We start from the raw sequence: 20,416 nt of genomic DNA, 5'->3' as shown, positions 1-20,416 counted from the left end.
GGAGCTGAAGGAAATAAGGAAACATTTCAGTTATGTCTTAAAAAGAACCTCTGGTGAGTAAAGTCAATTCTCATACACTGTTTACTAAGCTAAGAAATGGCTGGAAGAAATCCTCCTCAAATAGGGAACTGTGTGTTAACATAGAGGGTCTACAACTGGAATCAGTAATCGATTCTAGTCTCAGCCTTACCAGAAAACCTAAGAAAAAGAGACTAAGAGAACACCCTCTGGTGGCAAGATGTGTATAAATATGAGATACCAAAAGAATGACTAAATTCCACATTCACTATGGATGCACCAAGAACATTGCAAGAGATGACCATCTCTAGTTCTTCTAACAGTAGGGCCAAGAAATCACTGTTTTATGGAAAAGATCCATTAGATAATTCCTTGTTCTTTTCTAAGTTGAAAACAAATGATGACATAGTGGATTCAATATGAAAAAAAGTGGTACAAAAAAAAAAAAAAAAGGCAAAGTAAGATAAGTGTTCAATTACTATGAAAAATTTGCTTGACAATGAGCTTTATAATAATACTATGTCATGTAGGGAATGGTCTACTAGGGTACCAGCAGGAAAACACTGCTAGAAAACTCAGCTTTGATGGCTGTCATAAATGGACACATTATAGAAAATCAGAAAATAAGAAAGCACAATGAAATATAGTTAAGCATAAATGTTTACTTAGTCCTTGGAGGATGACAACTCAGATCATATCTATGGTACAGATTCTTGAAATATTTATTACAGGAGCCACCTTCAAGTGACTGCTGGGGACCTAATTCTGACCAGCAGAATAGATCCCTTCATGTGAAAGGAAGATAATGATAAAAGGAGACTGAGAGGCAGTTGCATTGTCTGACCTCTCTTCTCCTTTTCCTTCTGGCCTCTGATTTATTTTATTCCCAATTCACAAGCAACATCTATGTCAATAAAGGCTAATTTGCAATTCCTTCAAGTCTGTTATGATTCACAAATGTAAGGGTTTTCAGAGAACTGACCTGCTCCTTCACACTTAAGTATGGTCCTTAACCCACTATGGTCCAGGGATCTTTAGTATCCCTGAGACCCTTTCCAGAGGTCCTCAAAGGTTAAAATTATTTTCATACTAAGATGTTTTAATTTCTAATATATATAGGTAGATGTAACCCACATAAACAAAAACATTTTAGGGGTGGGAATTCTCAATAATTTTAGGATCGTGAGACCCAAATTTTGAGAACTGCTGAATTCAAAAAAGCAAAAGAAACATTACACACTAAAAGTAAAACAAATGCTTTTATTGCACATTTATAAAATCTGCATAGTTGTATCAAGTGTCTTCCCTCCCACCTCTTAGCCATTTATCCTTACAATTTGGTTAAAACACAATACCCAAACAGGGGACTTTAAAAAATGGTCAACTAGGAATTTTTTTCTTCCACAATCCCCTCTTTTAGAAAAAAAAGATAAAAATGTTCATTTGTGCTTGCATCCACCCTGGACACCTACTATTGATATCAGTAAAATACTTCCAGATGCTAGAAAATCTCTAAATGGTAAACTATCATCAAAATACTACTGTGGGTAGTCAAGCTTTAAATTGACAAGTTGTCAATGCTTTTGTTTCTTTCACTCAATCAGAGCCAAGTGTGAGGTTTTCTGATTTATTTCAGAAAATTTAAAAAATAAAATAAAATAAAGGGAAAAAAGTAAGGAGGAACCCTCCCTTTATGACTTTCTGGTAGTCTCAGTGACATACACAGTAGCTCCATTGCTACCCTACACCTAGAGGTCAACAGCTCTTCAGCAATCCAATCCTGACATTTCCTGTGATAATATTGGCATGTGTTTATTTTTCTCTCTTTCAATTAAGAATTTTAAAGGTGTCTACTGTGCGTATTTGATAAAATAACTGGTAGCTGCTCATCTGAGTTAGGCTCTGAATCACTCTTCTACTCTGCTGTCAAAAATATTTATGCCTGGAGGACATTAAAAAAGTGGCAAGTGGCTTAGACAAGCCCAAGCATTTTTGTAGGTACAAGAGGCACATAAAGTCCCCTGAAAGAATTTGTGACCTAAGTAGTGGTTCCTGCCCCTTGCTGTAAAATAGCTCTTAAAACTTTGTACCTAAAAAGTGCAATATTGCTTTTAATCCTCTACACACACAGTACAGTTGGGTTTGGATCCAAATCTCACTTGTCCAACTATTTCCCTCCCTGAGGTGAAAACTGTGACAACACGATTCTGTGCAGCAGCTGGGTGACCAGAGACCATGTTGGGCCATGAGCAGTAGGAGGCTTACTTCACTGTCACAGCTGAAGCCCCCTGGATTGACTCCATGACTGCAGCAAACCTGCTACAGAGATCATAGGGGGAGTTGGGGCGGATGGTTGGAGGCTCTTTCAAGACTATGATTTCTGCAGAGGGATCTAAAAGCCTGGGGAGAAATTCCCCAAGCCTCAGCTGGAGGTTTTCTGTAAAGGAAGAATTGAAGGTTAAGTCAATATCCAAAAAAAAGGAGTAACTGATAGACAACAGACTGGTGACTCTACCATGAGATCTCTGAAGAGCTGGTGAAGTACCTAATAACATAAGCATAGAGTCAAAGTTCTAAATGCTTTTTGGTTTTTTTGGAAAGAAACAGCTGGCTCTCTGAAATTAAATAACTACCTTTGGCCAACCTCAGGAAAAAAAACTTGTTTTCCAACCACAAAAGAACCAGAACTCATTGCTTCCCCGCCCTCCCTGAGCCCACCAGAAAAACAATCAAATTTTATAACTAGTCTTATAGACCAGATCCCTCATTCTTCATTTTGCAGTTTCATAGCATCAAGATTCCACACAGTTTTCTGTCTTCTTTCAAATGATTAGAATGTATCACTGTATATCCATTCACACACAGGGACCTAAGTAAAGTTATCATGTATGATTTGAATAAAATCTGAATGCACGGAAAAAAAAAATAGTTCCTAAAGCATTATAATTCATAAAAAGATATTTCCATATAGTTAATGAGGTCAATTTAATACCTTTTACATTTATTAAAATAGCATCAAACTGGGTGAAACCGTTCCTTCCATATACCAGTGTTCCTCTAGCTTTGCTAAGATTTTTGCCCTCTCTCTAGAACTGCAAGATAAGATTTAGGGAAAGGGTTGAATCCCTTTACTAATTTTTTCTTCCTGAACTCATGAGAGCAGAAACTAATTTAAGTTCTTAACTTCAGGATAATATGTTTGAATACAGGCACCTGTAAATTCAGGGGTCAAGCTCATGTATTATATTTTAGTATTCTTTATTGTTGATATGTGGGGTATTTAATTCATAGACTGTTAAATTTCAAGAAAGTTTAGACCCTGGCAGTTAAGATACTTGAAAATAAATTTGATGTTCTTTCCAAGGGTGAACTAAGGTCATCTCACTGATCTTTGGAAGCTACAATTGTTTCCAGAAATTAGGTGAAGAGCTAAAAAAAATAACCTACCAGCAATATCCTGTCCAAGGTAAGAGCACCAGTGGTTCCTCATGATTTCAATAGCAGCCAAGTCATCCTTTGAGATATCATTATTTATGATGAGATGAATGCAGGGAATAATCAACTCATTCATGACATTAATGCCTTCAGTCACATTGAGCTCCTCATTGGTTTCAAACAGAGAAGCTGCCATACTGTTTAGTTTCTACAGTTAAAAAAGAGAAAATAAGAAGTTAAACATCAATGAAGATAAGTCTTAACTGCCTCTTTAAGAACTCAGATCACCAAATGTAGCATATATAAAGAAAAGATACCCTCTTAGTCTGGAAAGCCCAGAAAAAAATGACTAACACTTTAAAACTCAGATCTACTAGTTCAATAAATACCTCCATTTCAACTCCAAAGTGTTCAAATAATAGTTATACTTGATTCAAAGATTCAAGTAAAACCAGAAAGCTCAGTAGATAGAGGGATTTCACCCTTTAATACCTCCTCTTTTATTTATTAACAAGGCAAGAGCAGAAAAAAGGCTGAACTCCAAGTTAAGGAAAAATCTGACAAGGTACTAGAAAATACAACTGATTTGAAAGCAAGCAACTATTTTTAGATTTCTCTTAATGACAGGCACCTTTTGAGAAAAAGGTACATATAGCTCTATAGGTGTTGAACTCATAAAAAGCCTGGATTGGAGATGCATCTTTTATGCCAGCTGACATAGGCAAAACAGCAAGACTAATTTATGCTTTCAATCAGTCTCTAAAATTCACTCAAGTACAAAGATTCTCAAATTTTCTGGTCTCAAGACCTCTTTACATATAACTTTTCTTTTTCTTAAATTTTACTATTTTTTTTTTTTACATTACCATATACTACTAATCTTTCACCCTTTCAACAAAAGCCATCCTATATAATAGTATTTAAAAAAAGGAAAAAAAATCAGCAAAACTGCTCCATAGATCAAAAAGTCTGAAAATATATATAATATGCAAAACTTACAAGCCTGTCTCCTACCTCTTCAAAGGGGACCCTATTACACTTTTACAAATTAACGAGGATACTTGAAGAACTTTAAATAAATTGTATCTATCAATATTTTCCATATTAGAAATGTATGATTATTATGAAAACAAATTTGACCCTCAAAAGGGTCTTGGGAACCCCTACAATCACACTTTGAGGGCTCTTATTCTATACAGTAAGATGTTCATTATCTTCACTGGGAGACATTTAAAAATAGGAAGTATCCCAGGAGCAATTCTTTTGTTCACTTCAATGATCTTTGGTCATTTCAATAAACAGTCAACATGTCAACAAGATTTATTAATCACTTATGTACCAAGCATTATTCAAAGTAGTAGGAATACAAAGAAGGTAAAAAAACAAAACAGTCTCTGCTCATAAGAAGCTCACAATATAACAGCAGAGACAACATATGGATAACTGTGAACACATAATATAGAAAGGATAAATTAGAGAACTACTCAGAGGAAAGGCACTAAGGTTAAAAGGGATCAGGAAAGGCTTCTTGTACAAGGTGGGAATTAGCTGTGACTTGAAGGAATACAAGAGGTAGAGATAAGTTACAGGTATGGGGATAGCAAGCAAAAATCTCTTAAAGTCAGAAGTGTCTTGTAAGAAGAAAAGCAAGAAGGCCAGTGTCACTGGATCACAGAGAACATGGAAAAAAGGAAGGTATAAGAAGACCAGAAAGGTAGGAAGAAACCCAGTTATGAAGGGCTTGAGAAACTAAAAAGATAATTTTATATTTGATGTTGGAAGTAAAAAGCAATCACTGGAGTTGGTTGAACAGATAAAGTAACATGATCAAGCTTACACTTTAAGAAGATCAATTTGACATCTCAATGGTAGATGAATTAGGATGGGGGAAAGCTTGAGGTAAGTAGACCCGCCATTATGCAAGCTACTAATAGTCTAAGCATGAGGTGACAAGGTACTGCACCTGAGTATTAGTAGTATAAGAAATGCTATGAAAATAGAAACTACTGAACTTGACAAATAATTGCATACAGGGAGGTAGTAATAAGGTTATGAAGTTGGGTGAATGAGAGAATGGTGCATCTTTGATAGAAAGGGGAGGAATTTTTGGGAAAGATGAGTTCAGTTTGGGATATGCTGAATTTAAGATGTCTAAAAGACAACTAATTAGAGACAGGAAGTTGTGAGGAGGTTGGTAAAGAAGTTAGGGCTGAACAAATGAATCTAAGAGTACATAAAGATGATAAATGAAACCATGGAAGGGGAGGGAAAAGGAGGGAGAGAAGAGGGTGCAGAACTGTACTGAGGGACCGTGCATGGTTAAAGATAACAGTCAAAGAAATTAGAAAAGGGAGCAGCAGGATAGATAGAAATCAGTGTCATGAAACCCCAGAGAGAAAAGAATATCAAGGAGAAGATAATGAAGAACAGTGTCAAAGGCTGAAAAGAGGTCAAGAAAAATGAATTGAATATGCTCTCGTCTTAGGTATCAAGGGGAGATTAAAAAAACAAGTCCAAACACCTAAAAATAAATTGCTTCTTCTATAGAATATCCTGAGAAAGTCTAAAATTATAAAGAAGACAATTGTTATTTCATAATACTTTTTTTTTTTTGGCTGCAGGGAACAGAAGTGTGTAAATTTAAAAAATAATAATCTCAAAGCCTTACAAGCCTCACAATCAACAATAATACAAACCAGAAGGCATTTTCTTCGATACAAAGCGATCACTGATTCCTCCACTCCTCTGCTAGGCCCCTTCATTAGCAGGGCTGCATTACTCTGGTATGCATACACCAAGTAGGAAAGAGCTTCATGGCACCTAGAAGATGATGGAGAACTAATGATTGAAATGCTTAATGTCGCCATATCTAAACCTTAAACTTTACAAAAGTTCAGATATAATGACCAGTTTTTAGTTGGTTTGGGTTTTTTTTGGAAGGGGAGAGAGAAGGAGTGTAGTAGGAAGGAAGCAATATGGAGAAAAAGAAAATATCATTGGACTAGAAGTCAAGAAAGCTGGTTCCTAGTTTTGGTTCTATCACTAAGTAGCTTTAACTTTAAGGTCTTATCTAGATATAGCATTTTATGATTTACTCTCAGTTATTTTAAAGAAAGCTTGGAAAGTTTCAGTCAGACTGATAAGTGGGTGAGGTAAAGTGCACTTAGCCTTATCTACTATTAGGTGAGGGTTGAGAAGAGAGAGCATTTGTGACATGTTAAGTTGCTTCTGAAATACAGAATTAAGAGACCAACGGTGCCAGTGTCACCTGAAATAAAGAAGAGATGCAGAGCTGCTATGTATGGCATTCATGGGAGAAGATTGAAAAGTATCACTATCATTAATCAATCAGCAATTATTTATTAAGTGCCTATTTCATGCCAGAATGCTAACTAAAAAGTAAACATACTTTCCATTCTGATAGAGCTCCAAGCCCGTCAAAAGATATACAGATACTTTGCGAAACAAACTGTAATCTTCATGCCATTTCTGTAAAGGAAATATATATTAGTAACATAACATTTTAAATCATCAGGAGATCATTTCTGTAACTTCCAATATGGTAAGAGCAAAAAACAAAACCAAACTGAAAAAAAAAACCCTTTAGGCAATAGTCAGATTCAAAAGAAAGTTTAGTTTAACATCAATTTTTTTTTTTTTTTTAATTTCCTGTTCCTCTCAATGATGACCACTGAACAGGCCACAAGAAACAATAGATAGTATAAAGTCTCTTGGCACCCTGAAAAGTGATTCAATTCACCTTAGTAATGGGAATTTTAGCAATGAAAATGGCCCTAGAGATCATCTAGTCCAGCTCTACAGTTCCTCAATTTGATAAATGAATAAATTAGGCCTCAGAAAAATTAAGTGGTTTATCTAATATTAGACAGATAATCTGTGTCAGAGCTTCAAATTATATTTGCTTCATTTCTAATAACTGATCCAAGCATATGTAAGCTTAGATATAGGAGTGGATTTTTAAATTTTAGCATAAATCTATTCACCTGTAGGGAAGATGTCAGGCTATGAGAACTCCTAGCCATCCATAAAATGCTCAGTTTTAGTTTAATCAAAGGAAGACATTAACATGTGACTGGATGGTTCTAATAAATGGCCAAATCAAGTAAATCTCAGGCAAAGTTTATTTTTTAGTTGGATGGAATTACCTCTATGGTACAGAATTAAGAGCTATAGTGAAACAATTATTTCTCTACCAAAAATTTATTTTAAGTAACAGTAGAGTCTATTTATTAATGCTTAACACTTTACAACTCATCAGAAGGCCCTTGCCAGAAATCTAAACTACAAATACAAATTTAGGCTAAAAGAAAGTATAGATTAACAAAAGGAAAGTTTTTTTTAGAAAAAATAAAAAATCTAGTCTAATCATCTAACTTTATGAATAAGGGAACAAAGATGCAGAGAAAATGATTGACTTGTCCAAAGGCACACAGCAGTAACTAGCAGAGATTGGACCAGAATTGCTATTTCCCACTCTTAAGTAAAAACTTAAGGTTTCATCTAGGAAAAGCACATGGAGAAAAAAATAGATCACTTAAAGGGAGCATGGAACCCTTTCTAAGTTCAGATCGGGTCTGCCTTAGTTACCATTAAAGGATTTAATGGTCTGGTTTAAAAATACTCTGGGAAGATTTTACCTTGTATTCTTCCATATTCATGTCATCTGGGCCAATCTCCTTTAGTTTGGCTTGAGCCACCTTCATGATACTAATTGATCTGTTTTGACAGAAAACACAGAAAAATGAGAAAGTACAAATTACTCAACCACTCCAAGGAAAAACATTAAGTCAACTCAAGGAAGTCTTTCTCCTATGCAATTTTCTCACCTTTCATCGTAGCTGAGGTTTTTATCTGCAAACTGTTCCAGAAGAGTCCGCTCCACCACTCGTTTTGGAGCCTCATTTTGGAAAAAGTATACAAGGACATGTTGGAGCCGAGGGTCATTATGAGGAGTAGGGGTTTCTTTGGCCAGCTGATATAGTCTGGAGTACTCTTCATGGAATGCCTGTCAAAACAGGACAGGCTTTTAGTGGAATGTCCACCACAGATCTGAGCATAGACATATGAATCCAATGAATCCAGGGTTTCTTATGAGTAAATCAGGGATGATCATAAATGTGACAATGTTTGGTATGAAATGTATGAGTTATTTGGTAGGGAGTAATAAAGAAAAGCAAATGTAATTCTCAAGTAGCATCAAAATGTATTAATCTTTTTCATAAAGACTTCTGAACTGCAAATGTTGGATTTAAAATGCTTTGGGGCAAGCACTAAGGTTCCTCAGATTAAAAAAAAAAAAAAAGGTTATTTGTTTCAATTTCACCCACATCCGTTAAGAAATTATGCCCATAGTGTTTAAATTATATTCGATTACTTGCTGCCTAGGGGAAGCAAGGGGGATAAATTTGAAATACAAGGTTGTACAAGAGTGAAAGCTGAAAACTATCTTTGCATGTATTTAAAGCTATTATTATTAAGAAAAAATACCTAATAAAAAAATTGTGTCCATTACCAACCTAAGCATGAACATACCAAAGACTTTTAACGTGCATTAATGTAGGAGGTCTTTTGAGTTCATGTATTTTGGAATGGACCATAACTAACTCTAACATATTATCTTAGAGAGTTGCCTGAAGCAAAAAGTGGTTAAGTCACTTGTGATTTTTCCAGTTACAGAATTAACATGAATCAAGATAACATTTGAATCCAGATCTTGACCCCAAGTCCAACACTTTTATTTATTGTGGTACTCACACTCTCATCTACTCTACATCTCTCAAATTACTTAAATGCTAAGGTATGAGAAAAAAATCTATTTTATAGATCAAACAGATTTCCCTTAGATTGAACACAGTATTGGCATTGGCACTGATCAATCAGTAGCTTCAATGAAACTACATTAATGAAAATAAAGAAAAGATCATTATTTGTCAGCCTGATCATTAGTTGGACAGAGAAGGTAGAATGTTTGTAATTAGAATTTTCCTGCTTTATATTGCTATATAAGCACCATAACAGTTGTATGTTAAGGGTTAGAATTAAAAAGCAGAGATACCTTAATAAGCCCTGCTTCAGACCCATCTCGATCAAAGGCCTGACGGGCTTTAGCTATGGCCAGGATGACCCCCTGCATGGCGGGGCTCAGCATCACCTGGCACGAGAAGGCACAAAACAAAGAAAGAAAGAGGGCAGAAGAAAAGTTCAAAAGAATGCTTATAAAAGAAAGGTGAAAAGCCCTGAATCGAAGTAGAGCAGTTTAATAGGAGTCTACTACAAGTTTCACACATAACTGCTATGTGTACATCTGTCATGCGATGCCCCCATCCCCTTTACACAATGTCAAGCCTTTGCCAAAGTCACACTAGCCATTCCTATATACTCCCTCTAAATTAGGACAAGTGAAGATATACAATACTAAAAATATCCCCAATAAAGCATTGTTAGAGAATCAGACAAAATTATAGCTTCACAGAGGAGAAGAATCTGAGGCAACCATTCCAAATTTGGCACTAAGTCTGGGTATACAACGTGAATACGCCAAGATTACAAAGTCCAATAAGATAAACAGATCATTTACAACAACCTGGAGACTAATAGGAGGCTACACAAAAGATGTCCCTGTAAAATAAAACCAAAGCCTTGCAAAGATTAGGAAATAAACACAACACAAAAACCTCCATTCACAAGATAATGGAAATCTGAGAGCTAGAATTGTGTATCTGATTGTAGTTTTGGTTTAAAAAGGAGATCAAAGATGAATATCATTGACTTCAGAAAACCTACAATTTACATACGTTATCTCCCTTTGTTTTGGATACTGGGCATATGGGGGGAAAAAAAAAATCAAACTTTTGACTCTGTAAGAATGATAGTGGAATAATCGCCATCACCAATAACAAAGATCCTTCACTTGAGAGGATTTCTGTCCAAGACAATGTGAGCAAATTCTCTCTAAACTATTGAGATTATGCAGGGGACTTGAATGTGCCCAAATCTGTATGTAAGAAGACACGTAAGTAAAGAAGGAAGATGGTCATCAGCTATTTTAGTCATAACTGAATGTTATAATTTGTGATGATTATTACAAAGGCAAAACCATTTTAGTCCTGTCTATACTTGCTATACTGAGGAAAGGTAAATTACATTCTTTCTAAAATGTTTAAAAAAAAACCAACACACTCAGCCACACAAGAACAGAAATGTAGTAAGACTAAGGAGAGACAACAGCTAAGTCCTGCACTCATCTCGTGTACCTCCTCATCATATCCATCTGCATCAGATCTAACCAGAATCTTTCCCACACTGGGAATCTCGACTTCAGAGACCTGAGAATTAGGCTGGCCAGCCGACTCAGTCCCATTAGCCTCTTGGAGCTGCTCTGACTGATCTGCAGGGTTTGTTTCCTGGGGGTTGGCCTTCTTGGGCTCAGCTTCCTTAAGCTGTGGCAGCAGAAAAGGGAGAAAAAGAATGAGAGAAAAAAACAGAAGGGCAGATGGGAGAGGAGGGAGTGGTTAAAGATGACAAAGATGGATTTATAGATGTATGACAAAACAAATGTTTTAACTTATAAAATTAAGGAGTATGCTGAACAATACAGCAGTGCAGCAGGGATGCATTTCTGACACCCATTTACCTCTGAGAGAGCTGCTTCCACACCACTTTTCTCATAGGCATATGCTGTGTTGGCAATAGCCTGGGCTGTCTGGTCCTTTGCAATTACAGCATGCTCAGATGACAAACACCGAACACCATGGGAAGGGGTCAGGGATGGTTCTGATAAGAAATTTGTCAAAAAAAAGATGTAAGCACCAGAAAACAAATAAAGTGAAGAAACCATCTGATAAAATCAAGTAGGACCAGAACCTAGTTTAAAAATCCACTTCCCAATTCTTCCTACATCTAAAAAGATATCCCTCTGGGAATAGTGATGAGGAAATATTTATTTCATTGTCCCCATGGGCAGATATTCAATAGTGCAGTCCTATTTCTCAATACATCACAAGATCTTCCTATAGATAATTCACCAGGAAGAGATCACCTTTTGAAAACAGTATTCTTAATCCACAGCTACTAAACCTAACTAGTTTTTACTACAATTGAAGTTAACAGAGAAGTGTAACTACAGAAAACCTGGGTAGTTAAGTCTTTTGCCACCATTTCTTTTTCAGAGACTATACTCTAGCACTGGAAATTTATATTCAATGAAGTTAATGTTCAACGAGGAAAAGAAAGTTATTTGGAGCATTTAGGTTGTGTGAGTTTCATCATCTCCAAACTATCATATTGTGAAACGAGTAATAAAATGCAAAATGGCATCAAAATGCTTGTAATACCACTCAATTTACTGAGGGTAGAGATCCAGCTTACTGCATTGGACCATTAGGTGTTAAAATATATAACTGGTATGAACAAATTTCTTCAGCACCTTGTGAAGTATCTGAGAAATCCTGTGACTCAGAGGTGGTAGAGGATTCAATCTGAGGAATCTTGCAGGACTGTTGTTCCTCCCATTCCTCAACTTCCTGCTCAAATCTCCAGTTATCTTCTTGGATATAATGCTTGAGTTCTACAGACAAGGCTTCTACCTCTTTCAACATCTGGTCTGGTTCAGTTGCTGCCGCTTCTGAAGGAGACCAAAATGAAGTCAGTGTGAGACAAGCTTACCAACAAGAGAAGTTCATCAGGAAAACATTAAGTCTTAAGTTCAGGACATAGCAAATTTGTTAAGAGAAGTATTTTTTTTCCCTTTTAAATACAAAATTTATAAAGAACCCCAACAGAAACTGCATCAATCAAATGGTGTCAATTCTCAAAATTTATGCTAATTTGTTACTAATAGCAACAAGCAAAAGTAATCACAGAGGAAGTCCTGGCTTGGAATAGATGCAATGAACTTGCAAAAGAGTGAGAATATTACAAAGACTAGGAATCAATAAACTCTTAAGCCATCCCACAGTGTCTGGCCAGAGTTTATGATCAGACTGAAATGTTTCACTACTTTAACCAGTGCTTATGCAGGTTAAAATATTTATATTGCAATAATCGAAAATTATGTAATAACTATTCATAATTAAAATAAATTAAAGCCTAAGAAGTTATTTATATTTTTTCCAATTTGAGATGAGTAAATTAATATAATGGCTAGAGACTAAACAATCCCCCAAAATCCAAACATGGTAAATAATGACATCAAAAACATAGGACTTTAAGTCAAGGAAGAAACTGAAGCCCACAGAAATTAAGTAACTTGCCAAGGTCACTCAGGAAGCAAACATCAGAAGTAGTATTAAACTAGACTCTGATTATAGATGTACTCTTTCCATATGATGCTGCACACAATGTGGAAAAAGTCTACATGGAAACAACTCCCTCAAGCTGTTACTGATTAGTTTGTGCAACAAGCAGAAAGAGCTTTTGCTAAATGTATTTGCTTCTATAACGTCAAAATGAATCACATATGTAATTATAAACCTCAATCTCCTCTGCTGGATCTTCTTACAGGCCACATTTGTCAATCACAGGTGATACTCAAGACTGTTCTGAGATAGCTTCTCCTCTTTCTGCACACTATCTCATTTGGTGATCTTTAACAGCTCCCATAGTCTCAACTATTGCGTCTATTAAGTTGATTCTGAGATCTATTTTTCTCTTATGATTCTTATCACATCCCCATCCTTTATTCAAAGTGATTTTCCTAAAGTGAAAGTCTGACCATGTTACCCTCCCTATTCAATAAACTCCAGTGATTCTCTTTTACTTCTAGGATCAAATGCAAAATTCTCTATTTGGCTTTTAAAGACCTTCAAAACTTGGCCCCTTCCTCCCTTTCTATTCCTCTTATTCCTTTTACTTTCAATACAATAACACTGGACTCCTCACAATTCCTCTCACAAGATGCCCCATCTCCCACTCTGAGATACTGTCTCCTATGCCTCTAAATCTCTTCCCTCTTCATGGCTCAGCTCAATTCCCCTTTTCTAGGAGAAGTCCTTCCTAGCACTCCTTTATATTAGTGCTTTTGTCTGTTGATGATCTCCAAAGGATCTTGTATAGCACTTGTTTGCACATAGCTATTTACATATAGTCAACCCCATTAGATTGAGCTCCTTGCAGTCAGGGTTTCTTTTTCACTTTTTAATGTTAAACACAGTACTTGGCATAAAATAGGCACTTAATAAATGCTTACTGACTTTACTTAATATACTAACAGCTATGAAAAGTCAGTTATAAAATAATTCTTACCAACAGGTCTTCATACTGTAATCGTGATTACAATTGATTTCTCAGTGTCCAAACTCTCCACCCTTCATATCTTTTTTATATATATAACTTAGTGAGGCCAATATACTACTTAAGCAAAATGCTCCTCACATATACACAGTATATGATAGGTATCTAGCACATGCAGGAGGAAAACAAAACTCAAAGATGTTATAGAAATGTCTCTTGTAATCTCAGAAGTGAAATGTTCATCACAGTAGTTTCATCAGATGCAAAGATAAAGAATGCCACAGACCAAGCCTTTCCCCTCCCCAAGGCAGCATAACTTGCTGCACTCTGCTGACTGGTGTTACCTGCAGTGAAGTGGGGCAGCTTGTCATTAATGTACATCAGGCAATAAGCACTAACATTTCTCAGGCCTCCATAGGAATCCCGCTCAAGTTCTTCCCACGAAGATTCAGTCACAGAGATGTCATTGTACTTGAGCCAAATATTTCGGGGTCGATTATAGATATAAGCCCAGTAATGTCCAGCATTTGCCTGTCCTTCATGAACCAGAACTGCATGTAAACGATAAGGCACCTGAAAAGCAAAAAAGCACCTGAAAATTACTCTTGGGTAATTTTAAGCAGAGACTTTTCAGTCTTCCAATAGGATTACTAAAATCTAAAAGGATATTCCTAATTGCTAGGCATGTTCCTTAATATTTTAACATAGAAGCAACATTTATCTTGATCTGTCTACTGTTGTCAATTATTGTGAGCTGTGGCCTTCATCCTCAGAACAAAGCATGACACCTATTTGCTCATTCTGAGAAGAGAGAGAAGAAACATTTAGCAAATTCAAATGTTGTCTTGATCCTATCCCTCCCTTTTCAGATCACTGGATTTCATTCTGAGCCAATTATCTAAGCTCTGCAGTTCTTCTGCAAGTAGAGGGAAAACGCTAACATTTTAATAGCATAGAATCCTCATAATTTGTATAACCACTGTAATATTCTTTCAATGAAGTTATCCACTAACCCTGGAATTACTGGAAGATTGTCAGTTTAGGATGAGCTCTCAAAGTCCTACTAAAAGTTTAGTGTAGATTTATTGTTTGAACATCAGCATAATTGGGCTTAGAAAGGCACAGAGGATTGGCTATAAAAAAATGAATATTTTTGTTCACACCAATTTATTAAGCTATTAAGATCCAGTCAGTGGAGGGAGAATACACACACTAAAATTACTCATCTTTTCATGTATTGAGATAAGTACAATCATGCTAAGGCCAAATATTTAAACAGATTAACAGAGAATTAGAGAACAGAGAACCAAATTAAGTTTCATTCTGGTGATTCAGTGAATTGTCAAATATTTATGGAGTCATCAATATAGTGTGAAAAATTATCAGTGAGAACAGTGAGAATAGTCAAGATGGATTTCCCTGGATATATGGTACTTACTTCTAAAGCCACACAAACTCTGCAAACACAACTAAGTACCTTAGTAGTAGAATTATTCCTCTGATCAAAGAAAAGATAGGAGTAGGGAAAAGGAAGGTTGTTTTGGGTTTTTTTTAACCTTTCATGTCCACAGAGTAAACTGATACCTTAAAGGTAGAAGAATAAGGAAGTGATAATGAAATTTAGTTAGGTTGACCTCTCTTTGTTTTTTGTGGGTTTTTTTTTTTTTTTTGAGTCTCTTAATTTTGTTTGAGGTATCATTTTGTGAGAAAAATCAAAGTATATAATGGTTTCCAACAGTTCTTTATGTGTTTTAAGATAATACCCTATGACTGAACTGGTATATCAGTTTTGAAAAATGCAATTTCAAGTAAAAAATACATTAATAAATCTTTTTTTGTAGCTGAAAAAATCCATCAAATTCTCACATAGTTTTATTTTTCCATTTAGTCTTATCCTACCTGGTGAAGAAGGGGATCAGAGTACATTTGCTCAATGGTTTGAGTAGTAGTTGCAATACAGTTCTTTAGGTCTGTTAAAAAAAAAAAAAGATATAACACTGAAAAGCTAAATAAAGTTCATTCCATCTCATATCAGCCACATCTTTTTTTTCCCCTATGAAGAAGTGTTTAGGTATCCATAATATGGATTCTTTCGACCCAAATTGTTCTTTCCAAAGTTACCAATGATCTCTTGACAAATCCAATGACCTTTTTTCAATCCTCATATTTTTTTACTTTTCTATAGCCTTTAACACTGTTGATCAGCCTCTTTTTCCTTCAAACTCTTCTAAAAATTGCTCTATACTGGTTCTCTTCAACCTCTATGACCTTCTCAGTTTCCTTCACTGGATCTTCATCCAGGTCACCTTTACTAACCATGAGTGATATCCTAGTCTCTGTGCTAGTACTCTGTACTTCTCTTTCCCTGTATACTATTTCACGTACTGATCTTATCAGTTTCCATAGTTTTATCATGTTCATTTAGTTGATTCTGACATCTATTTCTCCAGCCTTAACTTCTCTTTACTGACCAGTTTTACATCTTTCAATTGCTTTTTGGATATCCTGAAATGAGTATCTTGTAAACATCTTCAACTCAGTATATTAAAAAACTAATCTTTCTTCCTCACCCTGAAAATCTTCCCTTCTTCCTCACCTCCCTGTTACTATTGAGTATTCTACCATCCTCCCTGTAACCAAGGTTCACTACCTAAGTGCCATCCTTCACTACTCAGTCTTTCTCAACTCCATCCCATCTTTATCAAGTCCTATAATTAATTTCTACTGTCATACATTTCTTCTATCTGCCCCCTTCTCTCCTCTAACACTACCATCACTTTGGGGCAAGACCTCTTTATTTCAAGCCTAGACTACTTGAATAGCCCGCTGACTAATCTGATTCCAGTCTCTTCACACTCTAGTCCATTCTCCACTTGGTTTGTCAAATTGATCTTCCTAAAGTAAAAGTATGGCCATGTTACCCTTCCTATTCATTAAATTTCAGTGAATTTTTTTTTTAAACCAGTGGGATCAAGTATAAAATTCTCTATTTGGTTTGTAAACCCCTTTAAAATCTGACCCCTTCATACCTTTTCAATTTTCTTACTTCTTACTCCCCTTTATAAACCTTTGAGTTTCAGAGATACTGGCCATCTTGCTAAAAGTAACACTAGAACTCCATCTCCAGATTCTAGGCATTTTTATAGGCTGTTCTGTGTACCTGCAATTTTCTCCTCATCCTTATTTTTCTGGCTTCATTTAAGTCTTAGCTAAAACCTGACCTTCTATAAGAAGCTTTTCCAAATCTCCTTCATGCAATGTTTTCTTGATTATCTCCAATTTATGTTTTATCTTTCTCTTTTTGTCCACAGCTATCTGTAAGTTGTTTCCCCTAAAATCTTCAACATAAAGAAAAGCCAACTCACTTCCAGTTGATCAATGATGGACAGAGGTAGCTACACCCAGAGAAGAAACACTGGGAAGTGAATGTAAATTGTTAGCACTAATATCTGTCTGCCCAGGTTACATGTACCTTCGGAATCTAATGCTTATTGTGCAACAAGAAAATGATATTCACACACATGTATTGTATCTAGGTTATATTGTAACACATGTAAAATGTATGGGATTGCCTGTCATCGGAGGGAGGGAATAGAGGGAGGGGAGGGATAATTTGGAAAAATGTATACAAGGGATAATATTATATATATATATATATATATATATATAAAATTAAAAAAAAAAAAAAAAAGTTGTTTCCCCTATTAGATCATAAGCTCCCTGGAATCAGGAACTGTCTTTTATCCCTTTTTTTGCATCCCCAAAGCTTAGAACTGTGCCTGGCAAAAAGTAGGAACTTAATAAATTTTTGTTGTCTGACTTAGGTTCTGCCTATATTACCTCCTGACTGGTAATATCCCTGAACTCTTAAGGTGACAGAGTATCAAATGAAAGCATTTGATTCAGAAAGACTTTTTTAAAAAACAATTTGAGAAAGTTCACTGGGGAAGAATAAAATGAAAAAATCTTAAATAAAAAAGGCACTACAAAGAACATTTTAGCTAATATAAGTTGATTAAATTTTTAAAATTCTTATTTAAAACATACTACATCTAGAAAGAAATCAAAGAATAAGAGAGGTTTAGATAGTCAAGACAACAACATTTATGCAATAAAGACAATGACATAATTAGGAAGTATGTCTTAAAATATATGACCCCAAATTTTCTTCTTCCATCTAACTTTTAAATCAATAAAAAGTAACTGCTCAATATGCTACAAAACAGTCAACCTTGTATATCTTGTTCAATCTCACTTCTCCACCTCTGAAGACAAGTCTTAACAAAATTCATTTCCTCCTCAGTAATTGTTCTTGGAGCTGGGTGCTCAGGCATTTTCACTGAAGGTCGGGAAGATGTAAATGGCTTATTTATCAGATCATTTTGTAGTAAATTTTCTTTTTCCAAGGAGGACAGAGAAACTTCAACTTTGCCAGAGTATTCTTCTGCTCTAATACTAAAGGGGAAAAAAAAAAAGGATCAGATGACCAATACTTCTTTTCAAGTAGTAATTCTGAACTAAAATAAGTTATTCACAAAGTAACATAGTTTTCATTTTTCTATTAAGACTACTTCATGGAATATTAAGAAAACCAATTGGAAAACTTCTAATAATAATAATTCTTTTTAATAATAGCCTTTTCCCCCCCAAATACATGCAAAGATAGCTTTCAACATTTACCCTTGCAAAAACCTTGTGTTCCAATTTTTCTCCCTCCCTTTCCCCTATTCCCCTTCCCTAGATAGCAAGTAATCTGATATGGGTTAAATATGTGCAATTCTTCTAAACATATTTCCACCATTTCATCATGCTGCACAAGAAAAATGTGATCAAAAAGAAAAAAAGAAAACTGAGGGGAAAAAAAGCAGGCAAAAATTATTTTGTTGTGACCCATATTCAGTCCCAATAGTCCTCTCTCCCAGTGCAGATGGCTTTCTCCATCACAAGTCTATTGGAATTGGCCTGAATCATCTCATTGTTGAAAAGAGCCAGATCCATCAGAATTAGTCATTAAATAATCTTCTTGTTGCTTTGTACAACATTCTCTTGGCTCTACTCACTTCACTTAGCATCAGTTCATGTCCTTCCAGGCCTCTCTGAAATCATCTTGCTGATGTTTCTTATAGAACAATAATATTCCATAAAATTGATGTATTATAACTTATTATCAGCCCAACTGATTGGCATTTACTCAGTTTCTAGCTCCTTGCTTCTACAAAAAGGGTTGCTACAAACATTTTTGCACATGTGGATCCCTTTCCCTCTTTTTTGATCTCTTTGGGAAACAAGTCCAGTACAGACATTGCTGGATCAAAGGATATGCAGTTTTACAGCCCTTTTGGCACAGTTCCAAATTGCTCTCCAGAATGATTGGATCAGTTCACAACTCCACTAACAATGTATTATTTTCTCCAACATTTATCATTATCTTTTCCTGTCATCTTAGCCAATCTGAGAGGTCTGTAGTAGTATTTCAGAGTTGCAATAACCAGCTTTTTAAAGCAGATTCTTCTTTCAGACCAGATCAGATACAGGCTTGAAAACTAAAGTATTTGCCCAATACAGGATCAGAAGCAGAAATCACATTTTCCTTAACAATTTGATAGTTATTCACTACTCTCTGAAACCAATTTAGTTTAAATTTAGAGATATACACACAAAACAAAACAAAACAAACTCAAATACCAAACCCTTCTCATTACTGTCGGAGATTATCAAGTCTAAAAATTGGAAATGTAGGGAATGGCAATCAGTTGAGGAATAGTGGAACAAATATTGTATGATGATCTCCTGTAAATGACTTAGCTACTCTTAGCAATACAATAAACCAAGACAATCCCAAAGGACTCATGATGAAAAATGCTAGTCATCTCAAAGAAAGCTGGGAGCATCTGAATTCAGACTAAAGTATACTATTTTTCACTTTCTTTTTTAATTCAAGTTTTCTTACACAGATTGAATAATAGGAAATATTTTTACATGATTAAACATTACAACCTACATCAGAATGCTTGCCTTCCTAAAAGGGGGGAGAGAAGGAAAGGAAGAATAGAATTTGGAACTCAAAACTTTAAAAAAAACAAAAGTTAAAAATAGCTTTTATGTGTAATAGGGAAAAAATAATACTACTAACAAAAACAAAAATGAGTCTAAAATAACATCAAAAATGAGGGAAAAACCCATTCAGCCTTCTTTCCCCCAGGAGAATATACTAAAGATTTACTAAATCAGGCCATCGGTGAACTTCAGCCTGTCACCTGTTTTTGTACAGCCACAAGTTTAGAATAGTTTTTACATTTTTTTGAATGGTTGAAAAAAAATCAACAGAATAGTACCACATAAGATGTGAAAATTATATTACATTCAAATTTCAGGCTCCATAAAGTTTTATGGCAACATAAGTTGTTTGTCTTATATATCTCATTTGTCTATACATTGTCTATGGTTGCTTTTGTACTACAATGGTAGAGCTAAAAAATTATGACACAGACTACCTTGGGTACTATCATTCTTTTACACTGTAGCTGAGCATACTACAAATAGCAAGGACTAATTCCACAGGACTAAATGCCAATATGTGGGGAGTAGAGTATGAGGGGGTGTATACACACATACATACACACATCTGTCTTTTTTAATTATTAGTGTGTACCCATTATGTCAAAACAAGAAGACAAAAAAGATTTATTACAACTGTTTGAACTCAGTGCTG

At 35.3% G+C, this 20,416-nt stretch overlaps 1 protein-coding gene across 1 annotated transcript in view; it reads right to left on the bottom strand.

The window, feature by feature from the left end:
* Positions 1 to 1,265: 1,265 nt before the first annotated feature.
* USP28 (ubiquitin specific peptidase 28) overlaps positions 1,266 to 20,416 on the bottom strand; it is a 72,195-nt gene continuing 53,044 nt past the window's right edge. The window contains 11 exon segments of the mRNA XM_074304219.1: positions 1,266 to 2,455; positions 3,466 to 3,661; positions 6,150 to 6,273; positions 6,863 to 6,942; positions 8,112 to 8,190; positions 8,301 to 8,479; positions 11,108 to 11,247; positions 11,900 to 12,097; positions 14,049 to 14,277; positions 15,604 to 15,674; positions 17,936 to 18,159. Of these exon segments, the coding sequence (XP_074160320.1) occupies positions 2,280 to 2,455; positions 3,466 to 3,661; positions 6,150 to 6,273; positions 6,863 to 6,942; positions 8,112 to 8,190; positions 8,301 to 8,479; positions 11,108 to 11,247; positions 11,900 to 12,097; positions 14,049 to 14,277; positions 15,604 to 15,674; positions 17,936 to 18,159 (1,696 nt within the window). The 3' untranslated portion in view covers positions 1,266 to 2,279.

This window comes from Sminthopsis crassicaudata, chromosome 3 (assembly GCF_048593235.1).
Source record: "Sminthopsis crassicaudata isolate SCR6 chromosome 3, ASM4859323v1, whole genome shotgun sequence".
Classification (NCBI taxonomy): Eukaryota; Metazoa; Chordata; class Mammalia; order Dasyuromorphia; family Dasyuridae; genus Sminthopsis; species Sminthopsis crassicaudata.
This window is presented reverse-complemented; position numbering and strand designations above follow the sequence as displayed.